The following is a 19,214-nucleotide window of genomic DNA, read 5'->3' on the forward strand; positions in this document are numbered from 1 at the left end:
ACTGAGTCGTACACTTGGTAAATCTTGACCTATTGTTTTTTGCAGGGTAACAGGGGTCTTGGTTTCTATGGAGAAAAAGGTGAACAGGTAAAGGAAAACTAGTGAATTAATATCAGCACTAGAGGACAGTTTGATGTTGTTTGCTATTATAAAGGAACATATTTTAAATACTTAATTTGTGATTGTATTATGTAATTATAAGAGAAAAACAAACAAGTATAGCTTTGACAGTAGTTATCATCTCCATAAGGGATGTCATAGCTGAACTAACTTCCACATACCTAGATCTAGCTGTGCCCTCCCTAGCGCCAACACAGAGATAACACTTCTGAAGTTTATAAAGGCAGACCACCTTATATAAAGTGACAACGTTTTTGGTCATTCTGGAAACATAGAGGGCAAGAGTGAGTATAGCCTATGTGTTAATCCCAGCACAAAATAAATTTATCTTGCCACCAATTTATTCAGACATTTGGAACCATACACATAGAAGGGGCAAATCTTTATTGCTCCTTTCGTTGCAATTTCTTAAACCCTGTGTGATCAACAGCTTGACAAGATAATGCAAGTACTTACTGTTAGTAAATGTACCCTTATGCTTTTGTTCCAGGGCCCCCCAGGTCCTCCAGGTCCACCAGGGCTTCCTACAAGAGAACTGATGGGTGTCCCCTCTGACAAACACAAGGTAAGCACAGTATATTTAGCCAAAATGCAGAAGGAAATAAGAACTCTGCAAATACCAAAATTAAAATACTGCGCAAATGTCCTTTTACACATTGTACTTTAGTATATCAAAAGAGAAATCTGCCACTCTTCCATAGCTTGGATCATGAAGTGTTTATTGAAACTATGGTGGCTGAAGTCATTCAGAAAGGGCTTCTCGCAGACTAGAGATGCTTTAGGCAAACTTCTTCTTTTTGTTTAACTGTGCAGCTACTGGCTATCACACATCTTCTCATTTTATAAGCAGAAACACCTGCTGAGAGAAATCATCCAGTATCTCATTTTTCATAATAGTGAGAGACATTTTCTTCCTATAAAATAAGCATTTTTTTGAGGGAAGCTATCTGAATTACTGTGTTGGTTATGTAACATCTATATGGCACAGCTGTTTGTAAACTTCTTCATACATATTGGAGAAAACCTCAACAAGCAAGGTACAGTTTCTTGCTGAAAGCAGAGGTACTCATGCCCTGTATGCGTTTATTCTTTATCAGACACCAACCTCCAGAGCAGTGTTTTTTCACTGCAAAATTGAAGGTAGGAAGTTCATGTGGCTCATGCAATTTCTGCAGTAAGATAGGTAATGGAAAATGCCTTTAACAGTCTGCAGTCTGCAGTAGGTAATACATGTTGAGATTTCCATGGCTAAGCAGAGATGCCCACATAAGAGCTACTTATCTGGAGAGCCTTTATATTCAGTGGAGATACCATCAATATAGTGAGTAGTCTTTAGGCTGTGGTTTGTTTCATCCTAACAAGAGCTCTTTCTTACTTTTGATCAGACTGATTATAGATAATCAGCAGATAAAAATGGGAGATTGTGCATATATTTGTAGGCATAACTCAGACACTCACCACCCATACATCTCATGAACAAGCCTGGAAACAACCTGAGGTGCTCACATTCCTAGAAACCTTTTTAAAAGCAACCTTAAAAACTTCTTATGAAAGCATGCATTTCATGTAACAAGTGTGTAAATAATGAACAGCACAAAGGTGGTGGTGCGTTTTTCTCTTGATAAACTTTTGCCACTTTGTGTTGTGGAAAAGTTACTGAAATGGAAATGGGAATGTCTATTATATCTGAATACTTTTTCTTTATTGTTAGGGTGAAAGAGGAGATCCTGGACAAAAGGGAGAAGCTGGAATTCCAGTAAGTCAACTGGAGAAAAGTAAAGACAAACAATAATATTGGAGTTAATACTGGTGCATTCTTCATTGAAATGATGCAATATACAGAGCAACATAAGCAGGGACAACAGTTCTGATGCTTTAGAAAAACTAAACAACATGACATCTACTAACTCTGCAGTTCGATCAGTTGTTCTTGTTCTGGTTTACCAAAATAAGATTTTTCTCTTGCGCACTCTTTTTGATTTTAGCTTTAACTATTATGCTGACCTATGTTTAACAATTCGAGTAAATCGCACTAAATAAGTATATATGGAAATTTTCTCTGTCCTTTTCAGTCTGCTCTCCAGGACATATAGACTTTTGGTCTCATTGATCAGTAAGCCTGTTTGTTGAGTAAGCAGACAGTAATCCCATGTGTTGCTGTATCATTTAGAGCTGTCAACCAGGCTTGAATGAATATGGTTTAGTTAACTCACAGACAACCTCTAGTCTGTCTAAATAGCTTTGCCATTGAGTGGTTCTTTTTCACTGCCCAGAGTGGTTTAAAAATGCAGTCTTTACCAATTAGGGATGCCTCACTGAGCATTTTGCAGAGCTTTATTTTCTCAGATGGTCTGGTCAGCTTCTCTGCAAGGTTATGGGAGAAGGTCACAGTGTGAGCCCTGATGCCCTCCATGTGCAGTTGTTATCCAGTTCTTCAGCTGTTGGTCAGATTTTACACATGCAGAATTTTGTTGGCTACGTTAGGAAAACCATAGATTTTATGCTGATGTAGCAAAAGGGTCTATGTGTTTCCTTTTCTGATTTTTTTGCTAGTGAGATGGTTAGCAACACGCCGGTGTTTGCCAAGTAGCTCTCTGAAGTGACAGTCTGGGCATAAATTGAGTTGGTTAATTAGTTGTATAGCTGAACAATTGCTTTGGCTCTTCTTCAGAGTTGCAGCCACAGGAGAAAATAAGGGAGGAGGAGATGATAAGAGGGAAACCCTGTCCTCTCCCTAATGGTCTGTGATGGCTATTGTAATGAAGGAAGCATGTTACACTTCATTTTAAGGACAACAGTTCTTTCACATGCAGCTATTATTAGATCCTCCATGTGTTACACTGATGTCTTCTTCCTGTTTGGCTTCCCTAGAACAGTATTACAAATTTTTTTCACATAATGAAGAAATATGTTGAATTGACTGTAATGTTTCCTAGGGTGTACTTCTCTTTCCTCCTGAAAAAGGTGAAGAAGGGGTAATGGGCTACCCAGGACAAAGGGTAAGTCACTCATTAAAGGCAAAATTCACCCAACCGAATGTGTAAACCCAAGCTGAGAGTTTGCCTTCAGGAACAAAACCCAGATTAACAAACTACAGAAATAATAGTTCTTCAGCCCATCAGGTTGTGGCCAGCTCAAAACTTTCTGGTAGAGGAAAGTGAAAAGGCCATTTTGAAGTGGTAGTGGGAGAAGGGTCCTATGAGACTCACAGGTATGCCCCATGAGACTCATTGGGAAGCCTTGTGAGTCTCTTACCTAAAGCTGTGCTTGCTAACCATAGTTAACTGTCCTGGTCCACAAGTGACCATATTTCACTGCTTCCATCTTAGCTCTCTCCAGAGTACTGTTTACAAACACGAGTTTGGCTCTGTTTACTTGTGACTCCAGAAAGAAAGCGAATTTTAGTATTACTTAATATGTAGCACCTACAGATGCTTCTTTTGAGACAGTGCTTCTTAAGTGCTTAAACAGAGTAAGAACAGTACTCAGCACATATTTAAAAAAAAACCTGAGTCGTCTTCAAAATCCTCACAATCAGTTTACAAAGCATTGATTAAAAGATAAAAATCAAACACGAGATTGGATTTCAGACCCATGTTCTTTGCACCATAAATGAATTTCGTTGATAAAGTGTCTGAACTCTAACTGATAGTGTTAAGAGTTTCGAGGTGACAGATTTATTTTATCTAAGAAATAACAATGATTCTTAACCGTTAGGATGTTATGATGTCACTCTGTTTTGCTGATTTTATTGTGTCTTCAATAGGGACTGCCTGGCATCAATGGTTTTCCAGGACTCAGTGGAGAAAGAGTGAGTATTTCATACAAGACTATTGTTTTTAACACATATGTAGACATTCTGTCTGAAAAGTAAAGTCTAGAGGAAAAATTCTGCCTGTAATTACACCAGCTGTAGTCTAACAAATATCATCTGGATTCATCCATCATTGTAAGTTTGTGTCAGTTATTCTTCTCATCAGTGAGGAAAAAAAAAGGCCTGTAATTAAAGTCTACTTTGCATGAAACATGACTGTGTTTTAAGAGCACCATGAGGTCATTTTCATTGTTCCCGTTACTGTGACCATGATTTCTGTAATTTTCTAGCTACATGCAGAAACTTACTTTTTTGAATAACTTTCTGCAGATGTGGTTGAGATGTATGGTTATCTTGTTTATGACAAAAGAAGTAGAGAAGGAAGTTCATAAATATCTCAGTTAAATATCTGTCTCTGTGGGAACACACCCAAATATTTAAAATAGCATTCTCTCAGACAGAGAAGAGCTCATACTTTCTGTCTGGTCTCAGGAAAGGGCTTCTTCAGTCAGCATTAAGAAATTACTTCCATGAGGTATTGTGGAAGCTATGGGATGAGTGACTTTTCCATGCATCTCCACCCTTAGTTGTTTAAGGATTGCCACCCAGGTGAAATAATAATAACATGCAACACATGGGACATCAAAGTACCTGAAATGTAAAAAACGGTATTTGCACAGCTATCTGGTCCACTCACAGAACCTGGTGGTGTGAAAGGGAATCTATGATTGGTGATAGGTACCTGGAGAGGCTGATGCAAAACACATTGAAGCCTACTGGTTTACCTTAGCATAGGTTCATGCTCCAGTCAGAAAAGGTTAGAGCCTTCCTACTGAGAGTGAATCTTGGCAACAGTTTTAGTGGAAGGTGCATTGTTTTGATTGGACTGTCATTGAAGAACGTGTGTATGAGAGTAGTGTGATGTTATGACCTCCTTGTTGTTATTTGAGTGATCTGATTCTTAAGAAAAAAAGAGAGAAGGACGATTAAGTCCTGCTTGCACACAGATGAAGCCGCAGTGAGTTGGGAAGCTACTGGCTTCAGTTTTAGGACACCAGCTCCACCTAGCGTAAGGAAGTTTTACAGCTGGTACTCAAGAGGCTCCTCATCGTGGAGAGGTCTCTGAAGCGCACAGCTCAGTTTGTGGCAGCTTGCTGATAGCTGTGGCGTTTGTACTGCTTCACAACTGCACCAAGTGACTTACAGAGCTGGTTATTAGCATTCGGGTTCCGTGTAGGCGTTTTGCCCACTGTGAAACTTGGGAGATGCTATATTTTTTAAAAAGATGGGTAACAGTCTAACTGTGAATTATACAAACCTACTGGTTTCAGTGAAACTCTGTTAACTGATATTGGTTGATGATCCGGCCACCTTTTTCACCTAAAAAGCTCACCTTAGTAAAACTAGTGTTTTTCCAGGGTATGTATGAACATTTTCTATGGAGAACAGAAGTTGTCGAAGAGCTGAGTAAAGCATACAGAAGAGGCATCACTGAAATCTGTCCTTTGCTCTGTGCACCCCCAGCAGCTGAACTATGCTCTCATGTGACAGGGTGTACTGTGGTTTACCACACAGTTTTTAACCCATGTGCTTTGGATCTCAAACCTTTAAAAGAATGAAGTTGGCAGGACCTTAAATATTGCATTTACCAGGTTGAGGATGGAGAATTTTCTCTGGGATATGGCATGCCTGGTGGTGGGAGAATTTCATGAGGGTGCCTTCAGCCCTCATTCAGCCAAACGATATAGCCAATTGTTCTCATTTAGCCAAACAGATTCCAGCCACCAGGAAAACAGCAAAAAGGACCTGTGCACTTTGGTGCTGTTTCACTGTTTGCTGTTGGCATTCCAGTGAAAATATGTCCAGTTATAATAATTCAGGCTAGTTAAGTCTTCTTGGAGCAGGTTGGTGTATTCTGGCTGCCTGGCCCATGTGTCTCAGGGTCAGATGGCATGAAAGGGATCCCCTTTCACCTCAGCTATCCTGCAGCCTCCATGGGATGGTGTCAATGTAGGTGCTTCTTCCCTCTGCAACACTGTTAGGGGTAACAGGGACTTAGGGGTAACAGGGACTTAGGTTTGGTCAAAGAGATGGAGCATCAGAAAATGAGGAGAATTGATGGGACACAAATTACTACACTCTAGGGAGACAAACTGCTCAGCTCTGTTGCATAATTTTCACATGAACGTCAGAGCAATCCAGCTGCTACAGATTAAATAATTTTATTCTCTTTCTGTTTAAGAATAATCCAATTGTTTTTATGTGTATTACAGGGTTTTCCAGGATTTGATGGCCAACCAGGTGGCTATGGTCCTAGCGGAAGCAAGGTACTATTTGACTTTCTTTTGCTAGAAGCAATAACTCAAGTGTAATTTAGGTGTTTTTTAATTTTCTGTCATGTAATATCATTTGTGTTTCTCATCATTGTAGAACCAGTTATCTGGCTTATTAACTTGAAATCTCTGAGATTTGTTAAAAGTCATGTCAGTGTTTTTGAAAGTTTTTTCCTTTGTGTTTCCTGGGCATACTTTCCCATTTTAAAAGAAGTTTTCAAGACTCACGTGCTTCAATGTAATACTTCAACTTTTGTTAACAGGGGGAGCCAGGCGAAATGGGTCCTCCAGGACCAGTCTCCTACTTTCCTTCCCGCATCCCAAGGAAAGGTGAGTTTTGCATAGATTGCTTATTGTTTGCTACCTTCTACATGGATCAAAAGCATGAAATTCTGAGAGTGACCTCCTTGAAAACCTGTAGCTTGCTACACTGTTCCAGGTCTAATCACCTTCCCAGAGACTGCCTTAATCACCTTTTTGCACACAGGTGGCTTCTTTGTCTCTCCTACAGAAGTTGGATTGCTATACAAAAGGCATCCATGCATCCTATGTCCAGAGAGAAGAAGCAAGAAAAAAGTGTTTAACTTTGTTGTCCAGTGAAAGGAACAATGGGATAGTCTGTCTTCTGCATCCTGTTTCAGAGACTCTGATAAAGTTCAACAATGGCAGCACAGCAGAGACCATGCTTATAATTCATATTTAGAAAGAAAAAAAAAAAAAAAAAGGAGGGGTTTGTGGGGTTTTCCTTCTTTTTAACTGACAAATTTCCATTGTGGTCTTTTCATTAGGCTTGTAGCAGCCACTGTGAGCTGTCCTGCAGAGCTGTGGTGGCTCTGGCTGGCAGGACTAGAAGCACATAGAAGGTGATACCCATTTGCCAAGACCAAAACTATTCTAGGGAAGGTGCCAGCAAACAGCAAAGATAATCACATGCTATTGCCCCAGCCTGTTTCCTCATACCATTGAGTTTATAGGTCTTGTTGAAAGCCAGAAAGTCTAACAATGAATGTTTTCCTTCCTCCCAGAAAAGGGGGAAAGGAGGCCCAAAACATTGTTCAAATCACCCTGAACACTTTGGCAGGCTTTTAGGAGCAGAAAGACCATGGAGAGAGAGAGCAAAGCAGACAGGGAACTGAACACACCATATCTGTTATAATGGCAAATTCTTGTAGGAAAAGGAAGGACTGCCTCAGAGAGCTGGTCTTCTGTACTTCCCACAAGCAATGTAATGCTAGCAGCATATTAATAAGAGAGATAAGCCCAGAAGCCCATCCCTGTGACAGGCTATGCACAGCTCCTAGGTATCTGAGCTTCAGAAAAATCTTTCAGATGCATTTCTTTATTCAGACTGAGGCAACATATGGTAACAGATTTCTGTATTTCTAGAGCTACCTTTGAGAAACAGTTGTAAATTCTAATATTCTGAAGCCCTGAAGTTCCTAATTTACTTTTTTAAGAATTTAGCAATCTGCAGCATATCACAAGTCAGCATTATGGGTCACAAACACCTTCATATTAAAATAAATGTATTGTGGAAACGGGGATATCTTTCAGGTGCAAGAGGTGATCCAGGCTTCCCAGGTGCCTCTGGACTACAAGGAGACCGAGGAGAGCAAGGAGAACAGGGTCTTCCTGGTCTTCCTGGATTCTCTGATGGTAATAGCTCAACAAAACATGTTCCAACAGCTTAACTTTATAGTGAATTTTAACTGATACGGGGTCAGGGTAGAGGAATTACATGTGCAAACCATGAAACATGCAGTACAAAGGAGTAGATACGGTGCTGAGGGACATGGGTTAGCACCAGACTTGGTAGAGTTGAATAATAATTGGACTTAATGATCTTAAAGGTCTTTCCCAACCAAAAAGTTTCTGTGACTCTGTGATCACTGGTTGAAGGGGAAAAAACTGAGAGGAGCATTTTCCTTCAGCTTCAGTGAGGCCCTGGAGAAATAACTGAAGCAGAGATGATGACAGAGCCTTGCTTCCATAACTGCTATTGATTTGCTCAAGTGAAAAGTACAATCTACCATTTTGGCTCTGTGCTAAATATTCTTTATTTTCCTTGCTTGCTAGGTGTAGTTTCATGAGTCTTCCCTTCTGCTACATTACAGCTCTTTCAGCAGAGTTGTTAAGAAACTGTTCTGACCCTCTTCCCTGTTTCAGCGGACGGAGATAAGCCAGGCTTACCTGGAGAAATGGGACCAAAAGGTGAAAAGGGTGAATTAGGATCCCCTGCTTACCAGATGGGCCCACCTGGGTTTCCGGGTAAGCATGGTGAACCAGGACTCCGTGGTCCACCTGGCCCTGCTGGATCCCCTGGTAAGTGCATGAAGAGAGATGATGAGATCTTACAGGCATATCTTTGATTATTTGAATGATAGCTGCTGGCAAGGCAAAGCGAGAAAGTAGACTGAGGGAATGAAATGGGTGGCGAGGAGGGTAGATAACAACAGGCTGGGTTAGACAGTAAATAACATTAAGGGCAAATGCAGTGCAGCTCAAAGGAATAGGGAAGAAAGAGAAGAAAATTAAATCTGCAGTGGATTATTTACATTTTTATTTAATTAAACTTCTAGGTGCTCTCTTTGGATTAAAAGGACAGGAAGGAACACCAGGTAGATTTGGTATACAAGGTTTCCCTGGGCCAAGAGGACAAAAAGGACCTAAAGGTAAGTTAAAACAAATAGTTCAATAGGTGATCTACTGTTAAGTGTTGCATGAAGCTCCCATTGTATTCAGTCTTGAGTTTATTGAACTGCGACATGCCCATGGACCAACAAATTTAATCTAGGGCTAACACAACAGTGAAGCATTGTGTTAGTTTCTTGTAAGTTAAAAAACATAGATGTACTTTTCTGAAGTATTGGAGAAACTACTCAAGTATTCTCAAGACTATGTGTAAAATGGGTACAGCTGAAAGTCTATCTTCTATGTCAGGACATTCATCTCTTTCCAATCCTTTCCTTAGGCGAAGAAGGGGATTGCAGTACATGCCTTCTGAGTGAAGAAATGAGAAGGGGTTCTACTGGCCCCCCTGGCCCTCCTGGCTTTCCAGGAACCCCTGGCCAGCCGGGGAGAAAAGGAGAACCTGGTGATCAAGGACCACATGGTAATCCTGGCTACCCTGGAGCAAAAGTGAGATACTTGTTTCTTTATTGCATAGTTATATATGCTTGCTAGGGAAAAAAAAAAAAAAAGCCATTCTCTATGGAAAAATTCTGTGCCACTTCAATAGCTTTCAGATTGCTATGTACAAAATACCAAAAGCCAGAAATTGCTAGGATAGAGGGGAAAATGGGATGTTTTGGGAAGAGCAAAAAATTTCCACATAATCCAAGGTCTACTTTCCATTTAAACAAAGCTGTTTCAGCAGAACCCTTTCAGGCAGCTCTAATACTGACTATGATCTGACCATCCAGAAGGGCAAAAATTCCAGTAGTAACTTAAAGTTGTTGCTAACAAAATACATATATCAGACTGGTGAAATGTGAAGTTCCTAAAAACCACTATTCAATAATCCCAAGAAAAGGGCTTTGCTTGTAATTGCTTGCTTGTTATTTGTACTTTAAGGTGCACTATATGGAATGCCAGCTGCATCACAGTTCCTTACAGTCAAAACTGACTTAAAAGGAGTCTCATTTCTCAAGATTTTAGAAAAAAAAATGTGTAAAGCTGACCCAAAAGTGATTTTGTTTATGCAAAGATGTCAGAGCAATGATATTGTTTTCAGTTAGTGCCCTAAGTTTCTCTGAACATCAAAAAACCCAAACTCATTTATATATAAATTACATGTAAGGACAATAAGTATATTTGATCTAGATCAGATCTATATTAGCCTAATAAAGATAAAATTTGTCCCAAGCAAGGACTGTTTTTCCTGTGGAGAAAGAGAAATTAGAAATAGCTTCAAAGTATTTTGAAAACATCCATGTGCTAAAACGCACTAAACATGTAAACCATGAAAACAAAAAAAATAGCAGTTCAAACATTATGCTATCAATGCAGCTCGTTTCTGCAGTTATATGGACAGTGAAATAATCCAGTATAATTTAAGTTCCTGAGATTTCTGTTAGGCTGCAAAAGGCAATGTTCAAAAGAAACTTTACCATGCTGTATAGATGTGACTTTACTAACCATTAAAATGCACTTTGCAAATATAGCCCAGGCAAAGCAGAATCCTTATGCTCAAATCTAATCTCCCCCTTTAGACTTACAGAAGTGTGAACCTGTATTGTTGAGATCTCCTGCAGCTGAGTTACCACCCAAAAAAATCTTGGTGAATGTCAGCAATGCAAAAAACAGCCTTTTGAATAATGTGTGGTACAGAAGTATTTTAAACAAAAAAATAAATACATCAGGTACATCCATTTCATTCAGTGTCTGACCTGGAATTCAGTAAAAGGAGGCTATGAAAAAACTAACATGTATAGCTTATATTTTAGTGAGCATAAATCTAATTATTCAGAACTAAAGTGAACTGGCATAAAATAGTCAATGGCAAATGATTGTGTAACTTCTGGGCCTTGGTATCTATCATGGTAGATCCCTTGATTGAAGGGCTCTTTGCCAGAAGCTAGCTATGCCACTTTCAGGTGGACCATTCAGAAGGATTCTGCATTATGCCAAGGGATCAGGAATGCCACAGTCTGGTCTTTAGCTTCATCACAGTTTGTCTTTGCAAGAGACAAAATTTCCCTCCTCCAAGATTTTCAAAGCTTGACTAGGCAAGACCATGAGAAAGCTACTCCGGATCTGAGTGCTGGGTTGGACCAGGGACCTGCAGCTCTCCCTTCTAACCTAACCATTCTCCACAGGTCTGTGAGGCAGGTCACTCAGTCAAAGGAAGACAGTGCTACTTTTCAGCCCCATGACAGTGTTGTGAATCACAGTCCACAGCAATCTATAAGGCTGTTCTCTGTTCTAGTGGAGAGCAGGAGGGATTGCAGGTCAATATAACCCTGAATTTTGTTTCCATGGTGCTGAAGAGTTGCTTGCAGCATTTTCTTTAGTGGCTAACACTGAATAATCTATTGTGATTTCTCCAGTGGAATTCTACAGCTGCAGCCACCCTCAGGACTCTAGTTCATGGAAGCCACAGCTCTTCAATGCTATCCTCAGGCAGAAGCTCCCCTACCATGCCACATGGTCCTCCTTAGAGCATCTTAATGAAGGTTCAGGGGCAAAAGTAGGGTTACTGAAGAGGAAGTCATTCAAAGAAAGTAACAAGAAAGCAGTAAATTTAAGGAGACTTTTTAAAGCAGGACAGTTGAGGTGCGAATCTTGATATTTATTTCTCAAGTGGTTCTGTTTTTTTCTTTTCTTTTTCAATGTATGTAACACCAGGGATTTTCAGGTCTTGATGGATTTCCTGGACCAAAAGGAGAAAAGGGAGATTCTTTACGCGTAACTACTAAAGGTAAAAATTTGTATCACATTCATTTTGCTATTATTTGATGTTACATCTTTCACGAGAGATGGGTCTTAATGAAAAGTGTTATGTAGGCACCAAAGGAATTCGAGGAGATCCTGGACAGCCTGGTATCAGAGGTCAAGATGGTTTCCCAGGCAGAGATGGATTAGATGGTTTACCAGGACAACCTGGTCTTCCGGTAAGTAGCAGATACAGCTAAATCAGTTGCACCACACTCAATTACTAATGCATTTAATTCTGAAGGGTTCTGATCACCAAGCTATCCTTCTTTCACAGAACTAGACTGGATTTGATGGTTATTGATATATTAAACATCAGGTTTACTCTCAGGGTTTTTAGTACAATCTTCCATTTTCATTTCCAATTTAAACAGCTAACTAGTAGTGTAGAGCCTTGTTACTACTGGTTAGTTTATGATAATTAGTGGTTTATTAGTGACTCCTTCTAGCATTGTGTAAGAGAGACTGTGTGACTGAACTTCAAAATATTTGTTACAACTGAGTTAAAGAAAAGCAAAATTTACTGCAATTTTGCACCTTCAGAATGTGGGTTATGTTGTCATACATATGCTTGACAGCACCTCACCTAACTGTAGCCAGATAGAAGTTAGAGATGTAGTGTTTGCTTTCTAAGTGCCTACAGAAGGCAAAAGAAAAAGTTTAACACCTTGCAAGAAGAATTCATCTCACCCATCATAAATGCTGTTTTGGATCACTGGGATGCTCTTACATCATATTTGAAGATGAGCCAGAGCCATACTGTCTAATCTGGACCACAGTGCTTTTTACTACCAGTAAAGATGGTACCTTTTTCTTCTGAGATGTAAATGTTTTATAGTGATGTTTGTGAAGTGTTGTTTTTGTTGAAATACCACTAGAGGATCAGACAAAGAAAAAATTTGGGCACAATTCTATGTAAGCTTTTTTCAAGGTCTCAGAATTAAATGTCACAGCAGAACATCTGGTTTGGTTTCCTCAAAACCCTCTTGCAACTTTGCAGAAAGGGCAGTAAGCTTCTCCACAATAGTGATTCCAGTTGCCTAAGAGCTGTTCATGGGACAGCTTTTCTCAACACCTGAGAAATTTTACTGTCTGATGTTATTCGTCAGAGTAGTTCAATTGTTTGTTTGTTTCTCAGCAAAGTCAGGAGTGATCACCTCCATTCACTTTCCACAGGGTGATGGTATCAGAGGTTTCCCTGGTGATCCTGGTTATCCAGGTGAATTAGGCCCAAAGGGCTTTCCAGGAGAAGCAGGCCTGCCAGGTGAAGGATTTCCTGGTCAAAAAGGGTACCGGGGTCCTCCTGGTGACCGTGGACAAGATGGGAACCCAGGACCTCCAGGTCTGCCTGGTCTGCCAGGGGAACCTGGCCAACTAGGTAATAGACATCACTTTTTCTTATATCAAAGCTGTGAGAGATCATTACTGATTTGTGTGCACACTGCTCAAAAAGCAGTGCTTGGTGGGGCGAGTTATGTGGGTAAAAAGGGATTGCTTCTGTCAGTTGTCCAGAAGTCTTACAGAAAGAAATACTTAGAAGGTCCAGGAGTTTCACATGAGGCATCAAAAAGCCATTCATTTACGCTATTTCAACGAATTCTGTTAAAACCAAACCTTTCAGGTTTCAAGCAGTTGGAGGCAGTGAAGCAGTGTCCTGCCACTGGAGTACACACAAATGCTTTTCCTTCAGTCTTCCCTCTCCAATGTAATCTTCCAACTGACCAGAGAAAGAGAACATACTGTATCCATCCTTCAGAGCTCTTCATAGTATCATTGCAGCTTCCCTAGGCTGTTCCAGTATAAGAACATCAGGGCTACATTCACAGGAGCTCAGATTTTTGTTGCTCAGCTTCAAGATGCCTGGCAGAATATTCACACCAGAGAAGGCACCTACCAACCCTACACACTGCATGGGACAAATAGCCTTCTAACTTACAGGGTTAGGTTTTAGGCCTGGATTAATTAATGCATGGATAGAGAGTTCAAGTATGTTATAGCAAATGGTTGGTGTTGTATGTGTGCATAATATGTAAGAGAATACATTATCTGCTGTTGTAATAGACATTTGGGTTAGAATCAAGAGCATTTTACAATTTTTGTCCTTTAAATAACAACTGTTTTTTTCCCATTCTTTGTTCATAGACTGTGGGCAGGTCACTGAAGACTTTTCTAGAGGAGATGCAAGTGAGCCGATATGGTCAGGTACTGTACCAACAAATGCTCTTATGGATCAATACTTTCTTTCTTATAACTGCTTTGGATGCTCTTGATTGTAAACGATTTGTAACTTCCTTCACAAATAGCCATGTGCATACTCTATGTAGCTCTCAAGTAATTTAATAAAATTGAACATATTCTAAAATTACGTCAGTTTTACGTTCGCAGTTCAGAAATTCTTTATTTCAATGCTCCTGGATGTTTGTTGTGACAAAATAATGCACAATGCAATCCGTAACAGCAGTTCCAAAAGTTAGGTGCCCAAGAAAATTTAAGCAACTTTAAAAAAAAAAACAAAACAAGAAACAAAACCAAACAACTTTGAGTATAGATTTTCAATGCAATTTAGCATATAAAGGAAAAAAAAAAATCATTTGTAACATAAATTAACTTGATTGCTTCAGCGGTATAAATTACCCACACAGAAACAAAGTATCTTTCTCTGAAAAATACAGTCACCCATGAGGTCAGACTGCCCTTCCCATGCTGGTCTAACTGGAGCAAACACCACAGCCCCTGTAAAATAGGCAGAATAGCAGCTCTTGTGGTAAAACTCAGCTGGAGTGCTCCCCTGAAAATGTCACTCATGACCAATTATTTATTTATTTATTTATAATGAAGGACAAACTTTTTTAGGATGAGGGTTTTGCCTGCTAATTTCATTCACCTGGTTTAATGGTGTTGTCTCAGCTGCAATCACAGAGCTGATGAGAGGGAGCCTGTGAGCATGTAGGGTGTGATTAAGCTTCTTTGTTTGCAGGTGCAGGCTGTGTGAGGCCACCAAAGGGATCTCAAGGCAAACCAGGACTGCCAGGAGCCACAGGTATCATTTTGCCTTCACTTTTGTTTCAACTATGTTTTGAGGAAGACAACAAAGCTGAGCCTTAGCAGCCAACGAGTTCTGGGAATGACAGTGGAGGGCAGTGTTAACTTGAAACCAGCAGAGAGATCTAAGCAGCATGCAGTCCAGGTGGCTGCACCATTCCTTTGATAATGAGCGTCATCCATGAAGCAGAAAACAGGAAGGACAACCCATTTGCTACTCTCCACATGTGAGAGTATATATAAAGAGTCTACAGGTTTGTGAGAGCATATATTGAGGTCTCAGAGCTGACTGGACACCACACAAGGAAAATGCTATCCTCTGAGAGCAGGGTGATAAAAAGTTGCAGTGGAGGATTTTCTGACTATTTCTTCTCATGTTACAGAGTGCCTTCAGCAAGTGTGAGCCTAGAGATTGACCGAGTCTCAACATAGCTTGGTGTCAGGTTGTCTAATGTAATGCTGTTGTGCTGTCTGCAGCCATGCACAGCTTCCTTGCAGAGCTGGTCCACTCTAGTGATCCTGGGCCCTTTCACCACTGAGGGTTCCCCTCCTCCTTCCAAAAGGAAGAGAAAGAGAAGGTGGGGATAGAATCTAAAGGACGTGTGAGATGGACTTAAGAGAAACACAGACAAGGTGTGCTGAGTCGTCATAATAACTTACCTTGAAGAGGGAACCTCTAATCAGCGCTGGTAGTTCCTGTAAGCTTATCTACTCCCAGCCTGAGCAATAAAGCTGTTTTTCAGTAAATCCTTCTCACTTACAGATCGTAAAGGTACTGACAAAAAGCATAACTGGATCCTTCAGAGTTTGTGAAATGTGAAATTTCGTGCTCCCTGTGCTTTAGCTAAGGTCAAAGATCTGAACTATAAAACTTAAGATCAAAGCTTTTTTCTCCAGCACAAATTTTATTGTGGCATGCATGGATTGATGGATTGATTTATCCAAATACTAATGGAACTTAAAAGGAAAAAATTTCTCTCTCTTAAAAGTTTGTGTGTATCTTTAACCTGTTTCCTTTGTCCTAATGCCTTAGTCTATTGTTCAGATTAATGTTTCTGAAAGTTTTCTTTACCATCTTCGTATTTTTTTCTGAGTATGATGATTTTTTTTTCATTCACATGAGCTTGAGGGGTTTTCTTTCAGTGAATACAGTCAGATTTAGCTCCTACCTGTAAGACTGCTGTAACACAAAGTGGCACTGGGTTTGTGTGCTTTGTATTTTGTACTTTTGGTCCTTAAGCATATCTCTCTCTCTCAGCTTGTATTTTTCAGTAATTTTAATTTTTTTTTTTGCATCCCTTCCCTCCAGAAGCTGGGAAAGGCCCCTTGCTGAGCCTAGGACAGAACTGTGTTCATAGCCACCTCAGGCCAGTTCTGGAGCTGGAAACCTGGGAGGAACAGGACACGTTTTACAACTTTTTGTAGCCTCCTGTTGCCATAGTTGTGTCAATCTAGTTTCCTGAGCATCACTCCTACCCACATTCTCCATATTGACACAAAAGCACCAACACCTCCTTTACGCTCTTTAAATTGTCTGCTTGGAGTGATGTGGGTTTTGTCCAGAAGAATTCCTTCCACCTTCTTTTGCAGTCAGGATGGAGCTTTGCTATAGACAATGAAGTCTCTCAGTGTCCTAGATGGTGATGGCACCCAGTATATCAAGCAAGGAGTCATCTTTGTAGTCTCACACCCTCATGTTCATGTGTTCGTTTGGAATTCCTGGCCACATACACAGTCCACCTTAAGTTATACCCTTGTTATTCTGTAGTTTCAAAGACCTACATGATCTCTGTTGAAAAAATGTTTGTTTACTGTTTCAAAGATACAGCTAAAGCACTTGCAAGTTGAACATTGCTCTACAGTAAGAACATTTTCTTACTGCTGTTTGGCACAATATGTTAACATCAGCTAGCATCATATAATGAGTTACTGAAATAGTGGTAAGCAGCGGTTGCACTCTCCATCTGCCACCCTCTTTCTCTAACATGGCTTTTTAATTAGTGCAATACTGAACAGCATGAATGAAAGTTATTACAGATGGGAAACAAGACCAAGATGCTATTTGGGTAAGAGGCACATTAGAATTTTACATTGAGACCTGAAAGCCTAGGATTTTTCCTTTTAATTGCTTTCTGAGGAGTTATTGTTTATGTAAGAGAGAGAACAATAGTTCTGCACAGCACTGGCAAAATGCTGCAATGGCTGTTTATGTGCACCTTATGTGTGGCCTTTTTGAAGGTTTCTTTCTCCTCTTCACAAACAACTGCTGAAACTGGGGGGGGGGAAAAAACCCAAAACAGTTAAATAATCAAAATTCTGAAAAATAAAATGGAAAAACGTAGCAAAATTTGAGTGTTATTTTCCTTAGCTTGTCCTGGTTAAAAGTGGAGAGAAGCATGTTTTCAGTGTAATAAATAAATTAGCTGTAGTTCAGTGTAATAAATAAATTAGCTGTAGTTCATGGTGATGCTAAGCAACAGCACTTAAAATGTTAAAGCCGTTGTTGACCTTCAGGCTTGGAGTTGGGAACTCAGAGTTGAGGAGCTGGAGAGGGGTGGGGAAACAAAGCAATCCACGGGAATTATTTTCAAAGACCTTTAACAAAAAAAAATGTTGATCTTGGCATACAAAGAATTAATGAGACTCACATAATAAAACTATTGCATGAAATTAATTCATAAATAAATAACTAATGCACTTTTATAAACGTAACAAAAGAATCCTAGTAAATGCTTGCAGATTTTGAGGTGTTAAGAAACAGCAGTATTTGCCCTTACCTAAATGTCTCATACCGTATCACAAGGAAGTCTCATTTTAGCTGTTAGAAGGTAACTCAGTATGAACATAAATTCACTTTGGCACAGCTCTTCTTTTGCTACCAAAGCCATAGACCTATACTGTTACAAATATACTAAGTAGGCTACTTAATTTGTATTCAGTTTGTAGGATGATTAGATCTAACCTTTAGCCCTACATTTCTGTTTTGTGATTATCTAAACCAGGCTGCCCTTTTTCTGTGATCAGTTTATCAAGGAAGGGAAAAATTAGTTCCTCATACAGCATCTCATCTGTGCCTGTTTCTGTTGAACATTCTCCTATGACGTTGCCTTTTGACCTTAAGCTAAAAGCCTTAATTTACAAAAGCACTAAAATCTCTGAAAGTCTATGAGACTAATTATTTTCACCCTAGTAGTCTCTGTATCATTAAGTCAGGTTAATCCATGTTCCAAGAGCTCTTAGCCCAGATTTTTGGCCTGCGTCTTGGGATCTTGTGTACTGCTAAAGAGCTGCCGTATAGTCTCACTAAATTGAAAAGTGAAGTTTCATCTCTGCACCTGGAAACACATCATGATGATATTTACCACTGCCTTTTCTTACATTATATGCACATTTCTATTTTGTTTGTTCAGATCACACTTTGTTATTTTATTTAATACAGGTGCAAAAGGAGCAAGAGGATTCCCAGGTGATCCAGGTCCAATGGGATATCCAGGGCTAAATGGTACACGAGGTGATCCAGGACGGGAAGGATTCCCAGGTCCTCCAGGTATCTTGAAATCATTAGTTGTTCTCAGGATACTTTTGGCCTCTCTACTACAGTCAATGAAACACAAAAGCTTGATTGCAGATACATTTTCGCTTACCTTCCCTTCCACGTTCAGACAATAAATTATTATACAAAACTGCTACTTCTCAAATCCAAAAGAATTTTTTGCAAATTCTATAATGATGAAAAGTAACATAGACACTTCTTTTTTTCTAAATCTGTTTTATATTGCAAAATTATGTGACAGTAAAAACCCATGTAGTTCACATAGAAATAGAGAAATTCAATAACAAGATATTCCAGATTCCAAATGAAATATACTCAAAATGATGATGCAGAAAGGAAGAAAATATTAGTAGTAGTATTTTTATTCAACTCTTTGCAGCATTAGTGTAAATTATACTGGACATATCAAAGGCAAAGTACTAGCTACTCATCTTGCCCATAGCTGGCTGTGTTTCCAAACAGTGTTTGCTAGTGTTCGGTGCCTGTCATACTTTATGCTAGTCTGTAATTGTACAGATTAAATCCCAGGGCTTCTGTATCTCCTCAGAGGTTCCTGGGTGTCAAAGACTCATCAATTAATTGCATGTATACTTGATCCATTTGTAGATTGTAAGTCAGATGAGTGCTACTGTACATACATACAAGGTGCACTGGGTGTGTTTATGGATCATCAGTCAGTTCAGCAACAGCTGCTGCCAGAAACTACCACTTCCCTGTGGCTGACCAGGTTAATTTGGTCAGAGAAAGAGGCAATGAGGTTTTTTTTCTGTAGCACAATTCAGAAGCTGTTGATGCAACATCATTTAGGAGCTCTTTAGAAATTCTCCTGTCTCTCTCTTTTCCATATCCTAAATCCTCACAGATACTGAACTACTGCAGAATTTCCCAAATCCAGTGCCCACGTGCTGCTTTTTCCCCA

General features: G+C 39.7%; 1 protein-coding gene across 1 annotated transcript in view; it reads left to right on the forward strand.

Annotated features, from left to right (window-relative positions):
- COL4A2 (collagen type IV alpha 2 chain) overlaps positions 1-19,214 on the forward strand; it is a 140,856-nt gene that overhangs the window by 96,407 nt on the left and 25,235 nt on the right. The window contains exons 10-26 of the mRNA XM_054381655.1: positions 46-87; positions 611-685; positions 1,832-1,876; positions 3,057-3,119; positions 3,887-3,931; positions 6,208-6,261; positions 6,531-6,597; positions 7,822-7,923; positions 8,434-8,589; positions 8,847-8,939; positions 9,239-9,405; positions 11,614-11,686; positions 11,773-11,879; positions 12,877-13,078; positions 13,843-13,902; positions 14,678-14,740; positions 18,182-18,289. Coding sequence (XP_054237630.1) covers positions 46-87; positions 611-685; positions 1,832-1,876; positions 3,057-3,119; positions 3,887-3,931; positions 6,208-6,261; positions 6,531-6,597; positions 7,822-7,923; positions 8,434-8,589; positions 8,847-8,939; positions 9,239-9,405; positions 11,614-11,686; positions 11,773-11,879; positions 12,877-13,078; positions 13,843-13,902; positions 14,678-14,740; positions 18,182-18,289 — 1,522 coding nt within the window. The remainder of the gene's footprint in view (positions 1-45; positions 88-610; positions 686-1,831; positions 1,877-3,056; positions 3,120-3,886; positions 3,932-6,207; positions 6,262-6,530; positions 6,598-7,821; positions 7,924-8,433; positions 8,590-8,846; positions 8,940-9,238; positions 9,406-11,613; positions 11,687-11,772; positions 11,880-12,876; positions 13,079-13,842; positions 13,903-14,677; positions 14,741-18,181; positions 18,290-19,214) is intronic.

The sequence above is a fragment of the Indicator indicator genome, chromosome 1, assembly GCF_027791375.1.
Source record: "Indicator indicator isolate 239-I01 chromosome 1, UM_Iind_1.1, whole genome shotgun sequence".
Taxonomy (NCBI): domain Eukaryota; kingdom Metazoa; phylum Chordata; class Aves; order Piciformes; family Indicatoridae; genus Indicator; species Indicator indicator.